The sequence below is a fragment of the Arctopsyche grandis genome, chromosome 4, assembly GCF_051622035.1.
Source record: "Arctopsyche grandis isolate Sample6627 chromosome 4, ASM5162203v2, whole genome shotgun sequence".
Classification (NCBI taxonomy): domain Eukaryota; kingdom Metazoa; phylum Arthropoda; class Insecta; order Trichoptera; family Hydropsychidae; genus Arctopsyche; species Arctopsyche grandis.
In genome coordinates, this window is record NC_135358.1 from 34289485 (window position 1) to 34301690 (window position 12206).

At 33.7% G+C, this 12206-nt stretch overlaps 1 protein-coding gene across 1 annotated transcript in view; it reads right to left on the reverse strand.

The window, feature by feature from the left end:
- CadN (neural cadherin) overlaps positions 1 to 12206 on the reverse strand; it is a 527291-nt gene that overhangs the window by 25081 nt on the left and 490004 nt on the right. Inside the window, exon 14 of the mRNA XM_077429937.1 lies at positions 7083 to 7198. Within this exon, the coding sequence (XP_077286063.1) occupies positions 7083 to 7198 (116 nt within the window). The remainder of the gene's footprint in view (positions 1 to 7082; positions 7199 to 12206) is intronic.

The following is a 12206-nucleotide window of genomic DNA, read 5'->3' on the forward strand; positions in this document are numbered from 1 at the left end:
TGGCGCAACAATTCAAAAACCTTTGTTAAGAGAGCTGAACACCAGCGCCTTGTCCATACAAAGGTAGTATACTTCTCCCTTCCTCAATTATGGAAATAGAGAAATTATTTTTTAATATGCTAATAGGCATGTTTCAACTTTTTTTATTTTGTTGATTATTTATTTTTTATAGAAGCTAGGACCCACCAAACATCTATAAAATCACCTCGTTTTTACACCCACGAAAAGAGTCTACTATGCTAATTTAACGGTTTATTTTTAAAAAAATACGGAAATTGAAACACAGAAAATATCTTTCTCATACTGATGATGAAATTTTTTTTTAAAATTGGTCCAGTTTCGGAGGAGAAATCTGGGGAATACGAAACCTCGATTTTGTCGATTTAAAATAGGTATTATCAGGTCGAGGCGCAACTGTCGCATTCACTCAATATATATATTGATATACAGGATGTCTCAAAAGAAAATTTATAATTGAATTCAGAGCGTTATGTGGAGATGTTAGACGACTTCTTGGTGCCTGAACTGCAAAACTTTCCTGGCAATAACCAAAGAACATGGTTCCAGCAGGACGGAGCAACGTCACACACGTCCAATACGTCTCTGCCACGAGTTCGCAAAATTTTCTCAGGCAAATTGATCTCCAGGAGAGGTGACATAAACTGGCCTCCACGCAGTCCTGATTTAACCCCTATGGACTTTTTTCTATGGGGTTATCTTAAATCTAAAGTTTACGTCAATAAACCGACTTCCCTGGCGCATTTGAAAGAAAATATCCGTCACGAAATGGCAGCCATCACTGAGTCCACCTGCCGAGCCGTCATAAGAAATTTTAATGTTCGATTAAATGAGTGCCACGAACGCGAGGGTCTACATTTGGACGGTATTATTTTTAAGAAATAAATTCCCAAATTGTGTACTTTAATAATTAATAAACATTTTTTCGATACACGCCTTACTTTTTTTTAATCGATCCACTAAATATAAACTTTCTTTTGAGACACCTTGTATATATTGTCGCATTCAATCAATATACATATGTATATACCGAAGAAAGGTACGGCAACAAAATTAATGTTTTGGGTATCCAGCCCTCTTAAAAGTGTCCTATCAAGTGGCATATCTGTGCGCTAAGCAAAAAAAGCTTGCAATAAATGTATTTTTTTAAATTAAAGATTCCAAAACTCATTTTTCAAATGGGTGCGGCTCACTGAAAAGGTTAAGAGCGACTGCTCCAGAGGATGGAGACCAACCCCGAGAGGAGAGGGCGTCTGCCGACGCGTAGATAAAACAGGGCCGAATTGAGATCGCAACGCGGACATAAATCACCGGATGAGCCGACGACACCAGGGCGTGGGGTGCGTGAGAAGAAGAGTCGCACGCGAGGCCCGCAGCCCTCGCGAGGGACGATGTTTCTTTAATGCCCTAATGGAATTACTAACCCCACAACTTATTAGATTTACCACGTACAACATGATTACTTTACCTGCCATCGCCGAAACGTCTTTTCTCTTTCGTTCATTTTTTTTTTGGCATCGGACTACGTCCATTTCTTAGGATACGCTAAAATGACTATAAATTAGAAATTACATACATATATCTTACATAGCCAATGGTTAGGTGCAGTGGCGTGCGCTGAAATTCTCTCTCTTTTTGTCGTACAGCCTTACTTAATGTGCACGAGTAGGATACTAAGCCCGCTTTAAAGGTCAAGTAATTTGACCCTTAAAGCCCTCAACATGAGGCCACCACCCCCCCAACGAATACAGTCTAAGAGACCCTTTCGTCGGAGAACGAGACAGTTGTTCATGAATATCGCACAAGAACAACCGCACATCACTGTTCTATTAAAAAAAAAACCACACTGTACATAACCAAGTACAAAATAAACAACAACGCATGAACACATAAAGCGCGCATGCGTTAGGAAACAATACCTGAAATGTGCCGTGCGAATGCACGCACACTTCAAGTAAACATACATGTATGCATGTTTATACATGTACAAACACGCACACACACGGTTGCGTGTTTTTTCGGACGGTTGGGCAGCGTACGGAAATATTCCACATATTGCAAATGGAATATACACGCATTCGTTTGTGGTTCAATACAAATGCATCTAAATATGAATCAAAACGGACACGCTTTGTGCCAAATTGACGCTTCATCTTTCTTTTCACACGCATCCACATATTTTCCACATTTTGCGTATTTATTTCACTATCATTTGGATCCACGAAATTATCCTGGTGAACCACTTTTATCGGAATTCGGAATATTTCCGTACGCTTCCCAACCATCCGAAATTATATGCGAACCTGGCAGTAATGTACATAAGTGCAAGCCTATATACAAAAATAGGTATAAATCTCCCCCGACAAAAAAAAAGACGGATCTTATCTAAAATATTTAAATTGTTATTGATTTATTTTATTACAATACATAGTACTTGTTTAATTATTTTACTATGATTTATTTTATTAAAATACATTATTTATTTTACATTGAAAACCCATGTAAACTGCATCAAAAGAAAAAGAAACAAGCAATAGGATTAGACTGGGAAAATTAACTAAACCCGAATGTAGCTAGCATGGCAAACACTGCCGTACACAAATTTGATGATTGCAAATATTGTAAATTCTAATAATATTCACAAACCAAATGCACAAAACAATGGTATCAACGATGAACTACAATAAGCCCCGTAACACATGCAACCATTGATATTATTATATTCAAGAAATCCTAAGCTAACGTGTACCATTTCAGCATCGGTATTATTTACGTCGAGGATTTTGTGACTTTTCAGCTGATCTCAAATTGAAAAGTCTGTTGTTTATGAATCGGGTGCGGCTTTTGGTAACTGGATAAAATTCGATTGATTGGGGATTATCGCGATTCAATGCATTCCCATTAGATATATTCTGCGAGTGGTTTCATTTGGTTAAAACTTGTCTGGTGGTAAATTGCCGAACCTGAATAGAATAATTGCAGGCCATCAGCGATCGGTTGACGCATTAACCCTTTCAATGCCGGAATGTTTGCGGCGCGCGAATTGAAAGTCATTACGAAAATGAAGAGTAACGACTATGAAGAATACAAGTACTGATTCAGATAATAAAGTACGAACCGCATGGGAGACGTTACGAGTAATTAACGAATATGAACCTAAATTCCAGTCCAACTGCAAAAGCAGATACGAGGTTATCCCAGTGGCGTAACTACCTCATATCAGGGCAAAAAATTAGAGCCCAGCTTGACAAGGGACCCACATTTCTAAGCACTGAATGTAAAAAAATAATATCAAAAATTAAAATAGAACATTTTGAATACAATTTTGAGATCGAGCTAAAATTAGGTCATCAATGATCATATATTTTTTACGATATTTTACATTTGTGGCGTCATCCAAAGCATTATATGATAACACTGTTCGACACGAAAAATGTTAGTTACAATTATATCATTTAAAATTTACAATTTTTGTACATATGGGGCCTAGGGTTTTCAATTATTCGCAATTTTCGAATATCCAATATAAATTTATGAACTATTCGAATATTCGTATTTTTTTCGGCTTCTTTAATTAATCAACAAATTGTTTAATTAAAATTATTAATGGTTAATTAATAATTAATTACTTTTGTAATCGGCTACTTTTTGAAGTATTAAAAAACGTTTAACGTTTTTTTGCCGTATTTCCGAGAACATCAATACTAAGTTTACAGTCGATATATACATATAGAGTGAATTTTGGCAAATATTATATAAAGAATGCCGCTTTCAATGCTTTCTATTTACAACTTTTTAATACTCGTACTATTTACAACTTTTTGACTATAGATAAGAAAAAAAATTTCGAAATAACCATAGATTGTTAGAACGGCATTATCGGCACGGTCGTTTGGGTTTATTGAAAGAAAAAAAGACTACCTACATACATATATTGCTCAAGTGTACAATTTTTTTCATTCTAAGATATTTTAAAATTCCATTCGAAATAGTATATGTAAATGAATATTTCACGAATTTTCGATGGATTATTCGAATATTCATTCGAAAATCGGGCGAATATTCGATTGAGAAACCTAATGTAGGCCCAAAATTTCTAGCTACGCCACTGAGTTATACAGTGCACCTCAAGCGAAAGCTACATATGTACTATATATCATCATCATCAGGCCATCATCTACAGCCGCTCATCATCCACTGTTAGATGAAGGCCTCTCTAAAACGCATCTCACTCATTTTCATTATTTCGTCTACCCATCTTCCCTGTGGCATTCCCTTTACCCTTTTGCATTCTCTATGTATTATATATGTATGTGTGGGTGAAAATATATAATCATCGATTGTAAGGAATTTAAATGGAAGTTAATTATTTTTTTTTTGGAAAAGAAAAATCAACGATAAAGCATTCCCCGACGATCTCACCACATAAATCAGGAATTCGAAATGAATTTTTGGGCGGAAATGTATATGTGCGCACAGTGTAATTAAAACGGGTTTTCCGATACGAAATTAATCGCTCGGAAACTGGGCAACTTTAGCTGGGAGCTGTGTGCAAAAGCTCGTCTGCTTGATTATGTGTACTTACATATATATATGTATGTAAGTATGTGTGTTCCCGAACTTCTTAAATTGAAAAGCCCTCGGCGCTAAATAGAAAGTCGCGTCATTGTGGCAGCAGCTGGACCGTGACTGAGGATGACGCATGACCCCTAGAGAAATATCGACGCCTGATTAATGGCCGCCCTTAGGCGAGGGATGATTTTTCCGACTGGTTCGGAAACAACGAAAAAGCCGTCAAAGCCCGCGTTGAATGACAATTGAAAAGCTGTCGCGCAGGATGAAAGGAGCTCGATGGAAAATAATAATATCGTTATAATAAAATTGCAAAAAACGGCGACAGCTCAACAGCGTCCTCTACCTGTGACGAAGTAGCATTCGCTCTGAGAGCCAGCTCTTCAAAAATGCCGAGTGGCACTAAGAAAGTTCGGATAAATCAGAAAATCTCTCGCAAAGCTCACAGCGAGGCAAAGAGCTAGAAATACACTTTGAAGTCCTTTGATCCGAGCCGTACGCCTCTTAGTGGTTAATCGTACAGATAGTGCAAGTAGAAAGTTTCCTTAGAGTGATTACAACGGTCGGAAATCTACAAGGCATTATGATACATATCATTTCAGTAAAAGGTTTTTGATTTTTTTTTTACATACATATATATATATATATATATATATATATATATATATATATATATATATATATATACCAGGAAGGCTTGATAGGAAGACCCCAATGCACCTTCCTAAACAATTAATTACAAACAATGCAACATTTTTATTACATAAATCACTGTATTTCGAGAAGCTGAAGAGCACGACATTGGCAATTAATTAATTAATTAATTAATTAATAATAGTACTACATAAACCTACACACTAACACTGAGCCATACTGCTGGCTATGTTTATGTTTCGTACGGATGGAAAACGTTGATGCATAAGATTCAAAGCACTCGGATTCGAAACGTTTGAAAATTAAAATAGATTCGATTGAAAGTTCGAATGCGACTGGTGTTTTAAGTCAATTGAAAAGGAAGCAAGTGCAGTGTAATTAAAATGTGAAGAGTCGGCTGGATGAATGAAAGCGTGTTTGAGAGGCTTGTCACCCAGAATTTAATAATGATGACGATATATAGAAGTAGATTTGCAGAATTATGGAATAGTTTCTGTTTCAGTATGACATTTTGAATGAATTTCCTATATTTACTAGAAAAAGTATTATAAACCGAAGATGAAAATCAATTTTTACGTAATATTATGCAATAATATAGCTGTATATGTATTTAATTCGCGATGAAAACGTAATGGCGAAATTATGCCGATTTACCGGTATTGCAATCCGTACTAGTGGGTCTGTTGAATCCACCTAATTAGAATTGGAGTTAAAACAGGCAATGATATAATTTCAACAATGATAAATGATTTAAAAAATGATGATATTAGTTATTCACCTTATATCCGTACAAAAATAAAACAATTAAATTTAAGAATAATAAGATTTATATATAATTTATTTATATATAGCCAGCAGTTTGGCTTAGTGGTAGCGTATATATTTAGCACCACTGAGGTCAAAGGTCCTCGCCACTGCTGGTTAGATTTGGGGGTTTTGTGACTCCAAATCGATCGTTTCTCTATCGGAATTTGCCAATTTTATCTGATCATTGCTGAAACGGTTCCTGGAAATTGGTATTAGATCTAATCCTGTTGTCACAAAAATCTGCCTGTGTATAATTTGTAATAATTATATACAGTAATCTGAAATCTATAGATATCTCTATAGACATCTCTATAATTTCGTATTTATTATATGTATAAAAATTGTATACAAAAAAAAAAATCTAAAAATAATCCATAGATGTCTCTATGATTATTATTTCTGATTAATTGTTATACGCTATATATTCTGATTGTATATGTATGTATTACTGTATTTCTGATTACTGATTGTTTATGTATTCTGTATTTCGTTCTATTATGTATTCTGTGTACGTACACCCGTCGCATCGGAGCAAATCTGTAATGGCGAGTGTATATTGATTTGTAACAATAAAAATAAAAAAATAAAAAATATTCAAGTACGACATTTCAATTTAGAAGAGTTGATTACTTGGTATGTTCTAAAGTGCCATATCCTCGTATGATATTGCAAATATATATGCAAACATATAGTACATGTATGATGGAAAATGCGTTTTATCTGTAATATTTTGAATGAATTTCTTATATTTACTAGGAAAAGTATTATATACTGAAGATGAAAATCTAAAATTTTCACCATAAAAGATCGCTGGGGAAAACTACATATATAAATTTGAAATATGCTTCACCGCTTCGTGGGTACACTTGGTATGGTTATATCGAAAGCGCTGTGCGCGGCTTCGGCGCAAACTTGAGCGATTTTCCGGGCTTCGGAGTAAATTTGCATTCATGGAGCAGTTAGAGTCAACTGCACTGAGGCTGTTAAAAAAGCGGTAAATCAGGTCGATTTCCGGTCGTCTGTGAACTCACCCGTTTCCTGGTCTCGTAGTCGAGCGCCCCGGCCACGTAAATGGCGCCCGTCATGTTCTTGACGGCGAAAGCTCCGCCTATGTTACCGCTTGTGATCTCGTATCGAATACGCGAGGCTGCAACAAAACAACAACATATTATTGAAAATAATATAAAACAAACTACTATAATGTACTTTCACGTGAAAGATTTCCCCACAGACGATTCAGTCGGCGCACACACAGAATAATTCATCGTATAGTAATAAATTGTTAGTACTACAACACAGATTCACAGCCTGTAGTCATCAACTTACATATGTATCTGTATGGAATAATAGCTAACCACTCAAAGTACCAAGTGATCCAAAATAAATAATTTATAACACGCCCATTTAAACAGTTCCAAAATAGCGTTTCTGTAGATATGAAATTGACCGTGGTTCTATGAAAGAATCATTAACAAACTTGTGAACAGTCTCGGTGATTACAACAAGATGTCTTAACTTCAGGTATAAACACAAATGATTAAAACACTATTTGATTTGGATAGTCAACTTTACAGAGTCGTAAGTTTAAAATAATACGCATATACGAAATGTATTGTGAACATTTATATGGATTATAAATAAATAGGTTTAAGAACTTTTTCCTGTTATGCTTTAAATACTAAAATTAAAATTAGGAAATTTTATAAATAGATCAATAGATCAGTAGCTTTTAAAATATTAGCTTAAAAAATAATATGCCCATTTATATAGTTCCAAAATAACGTTTCGTTAGCTGTAGATATGAAATTAACCGTGGTTATATAAAAGAATCATAAACATATACATAGATTAACAAACTTGAGAATAGTCTCGGTGATTATTATTTTATTTTACCATGTTTTCTGCTTTTTAATTTTTCTGTTTTTTACTAATTTTACTTGTATTTATATCTTTATTAAATGTAGGCCATTGTGGCGCAAGAGGTTCTTCTTGTAATGCCACAATGGTCCAAAACTTAAAATAAATAATAAATTACAACAAAATGACATAACTTCAGGTATAAACACAAATGATTAAAACACTATTTGATTTGGATAGTCAACTTTACAGAGTCTTAAGTTTAAAATAATACGCATATACGAAATGTATTATGAAAATTTATATGAATTATAAATAAATACTCTCATTAAAATTAGGAAATTTTAAAAGCACATGAATGGATCAGTAGCTTTTAAAATATGTAGATTGAAGATGTATGAACAATAAAAGCGATTAAAAATCAATAAAAAAACTGATTGTCGAAAATCAACTTATTAATATTATTTAAACTAGTTTTAACAAGATGAATTTGTTTGTGAATTATTTTAAAAGATGTATCAGTAAAATTATAGAATAATAAAGAGCTTTTATAAATGATATTTCAATCTTGATGATATGAAATGCGGACCATTTAGTTCTGATATAAACTGTATCAAATATGCTAACTTAGGCAAATATGAATTGATAATTCATCCCAAGACAAAATTCATTGATCATAGAAACTTCTATTGAACTTACTATATATAATACGATTTAACATTAAAGTTTCAAGAAGTCTTGTTAATTCTTAATACAAGCCAACCCTTAAATTTTAAGCGAGTTACAGAAGTTTTAATTCTGTTTACAACAACTAATATAATAGTTAATATTATATAATAGTCGGTTTCCATTTTGATGTTAATTAACGAATTTAAAATTTTGATTTTGAGAAGGGGTTTGTGAAAAAGAGTTATGACAATCTCGGAAGTTGAATTACATATCTTATGACCACAAAACTTTTGGTAATTTTTGTTATGAATACATATCTATGTATATGTAGAAAAAGGGGTTAAGAATATCTGTATCACACATACACATATATAATAGTTGAATCTCGTAAGATGGAACAAATAAAATGACTTATCTATATTGGTATTTTTTGTTGTGAAATAAATTGGCATAAAAAAGGAGGAGCATAATACAAGCGCATACGTGGAAGATAGCGGTGTTTTATGGTAATGGCTGGGGAAAAAGAGGGGTCATATTTCATTTGTACGAGTCGTCATGAAATTCCAATGAAGTCCAGTCGTGTCCACTAAGCCTTAAGTGGGCAACATTCTATGATAATAAGCTCCGAGTCTGGGAGAGCTTTCGTATTCGCCTCTGGCAGCCGAAGGAACATTTGATGACAAATCCTATCCGATTACAAAAACGCGAGCACACCATAAAATAAAAATCTCTGTTTGCCATATAAACATAATGGATATTGAATAATATTACCGAGCAGAAACACAACAGAAAATCTGTCTATAAATTCCGGATGCGAAGGGTGCGGGAAAGTATCGATGCGAACTGAATAGAATAGATCAGGAACAAAAACGTGAAATATGGCCGTTAATAGAAAACTAACTTGGATGGATCTTTCTCGCAGGAAGCGGTCCATACGAGAGGAAAAAAATAATAAAATATGATCGTAAACAGCACGGAAAATATGTGGAAAACCGATACAATAAAACTGAGATTGTGCTCGTGTATAAGTGAGTGTACATATATATAATATGTGCAAGGAAATGGCGTTCTGAAAGCACCTTAATGTGTTTATACGCGTACTGGACGAATAAACGCGTTTATAGACATATTTTGTATGAAAACCATATTAAATAAATATCTACTCAACGAGGGTGTACTGCGGATACTAAAAATACAATAAATATTATACGAGGAACTTAAGTAAAAATTTTGTGGGTACTAGATGTACTATATGTATATTGTAAAGAGATACACATTTTTCTTTATCGACGAGTTTATATCAATTCCTTGAAAAATTTGAATAAATTTATTAGGGGTGCTTTAAAGGGGCGTATTATAAAAAATATATTCCTTTTGAGTATATAAAAGTATACCTAGAATATATACTGTATAACTCTGTTATCGAAAAATTGTAGACGAATTTATGAACATCAAAGAAATATATACGAAATTGGGTTCTCTCGAATTTCGTATATTAAGATAAAAAAATAATAAATGATTTATCAAAAATTCAGATGTGACCAACCCATGACTTAAAAAACAAAATCTGATAATTAAACATACGCACACGTTCACAGATACCGGCTATGAGAGGATTTTCGATACAAATTGAGCGCAAATGTAGGGAAACTTACACAAGCCAAAAGTTCTACTTCCGGCGGTCGGATTTAATTCAAATTTTTTTGATTACTTAAAATCACTATATTTATAATGCACATGAAATATCCAGAAGATGAAAAAAATTTAAAAGGTCAAAATAAAATAATGAAATGTTGTTTTAAAATAAATTAATACTTCCGGCTTACTAATTCTGACCAAAACCTTATCAGCTCTAAGTTAGTACATAAAGAATACAAATATAAATTTTCAGCTTGATACGTTCAGGGGCGTAGAAAAAATCGTGTGATCACAACATTTTTGACTTTTCTAAGAGGAATAAATACCACTTCCGGTTTATTGAATTTCATGATTTATTTTTATTTTCATCACTTTGATACAAGGACTATACTTGAATTTTCTCGGGAAGAGCACACATATTTAAAGGGTCGAAAAAAATAGTGGAAGAAAAATTGAAAGCGGAAGTAAACTGCCACTTTCGGTTGACGAGTGCTCACTACATTTTATATATAACATGGAATTAAGCTTAAGCTTTTACGTATGAAATTTCATTTCGATACACTGAAAGGTTTCTGAGAAAAACATAAAAAAACTCAGTTCTCCAGAGATGTAACTACGTACATATACATATGTATATAGATAAAGAAAAAATATATTTTTCATCGAATAAAATCGAAATTGGTATAATATTACATGTACGTTTATGTATGTATGTATGTAAATAAAAATAAATAATACACAGTGAATTCAAAAAAAATAGTAGGTTGATTTGTTTGGTTTTCCGTGTAATTGAATATATTACAAAATATACTGTAACACGTTTAGCATACAAATTAATACGTTTCGAGTCGATTGTTGATCCATATGTGGTCCCTTTCGAATCGATAGCGACTTGATTAGGCACAAAATGGGGCCTTGTTTAGGCTTCAGTCTGTGCGAGCTTATTTGTAAACAGAACCGACACAGTAAGTCGTCATAACCCAATTTGTTGCCGCCTTTATGGTCTAGTTAAGTTTCCTCAAACCAGTTCGTTAAGATAACCAAGACTGTGTAGCAGGCAAACACGGACAAGAGAACTTTCCACATATGTATGTATGTACGTACGTACATATATATAAAATAGTTTATAAGTTGGTCTTTTAAAAGGACGCATTTTCATTCGCAAATTTGGTACACGTTCGTGGGTTATGAGGCTTTGTTTTGCGCTTTGGGGTTGAATTTGGGAAGACTTCTCTAGCAACTGAGTAACAGCCGAATGTCGGCGACAGTTTATTCGGCCAAACTGTCGTACAAGTCACATCTCAAAGAATACAATTTTCCGCTTCGTTAGGTCCGGGTCTCTCGGAACACCGGCTGGATAATAAAATCTTTTCTTTTTGTTTGAGCAGCACATACAGCGTTTGACGTTGCGTTGTTACAAATGGAAGAATCGAGCCTTCGTTACTTGCGTGCCATTCATTCCACGTGGCTAACGTACGTCTTCATCTTTTACGAATTTAAATTTCTCGACTCGACTGTGAAGAATTTAAATTATTTAATTTAGACGTAAGTATTTCCGATTTGACATATGTCCATACATACATATGAAGTATGTATATATTCAAAATTGATCTGATCTTGGAGTTTTAACCCCTTGCGATCTGAATGGTCAACGCATATATAATACTTGTAGTCATTAATAAAAGTCATTCTCTTATTTATTTATTTTTTAATTAATATTATTTAATAATAATAACAATAAAATGACCAGTGTGACTTGACAGGTTGCCACCAGTTTTACAAAACAAAATAAAAGAAAATAACAAAATAAAAATTTCAATCATTCATCTCATTCAAAAAGTCTCGTGTTCAGTCTCAAAAAACTAACCAGCTCATCAAAATGACAATTGAACAGGTCCAAATGCCCATCAATCACACATTAAGGAACCGGATAGCCTTTACAAGAGACGACTTATAGAAAGCAGACGTTTTCGCAGGAATAGGTTGGAAAA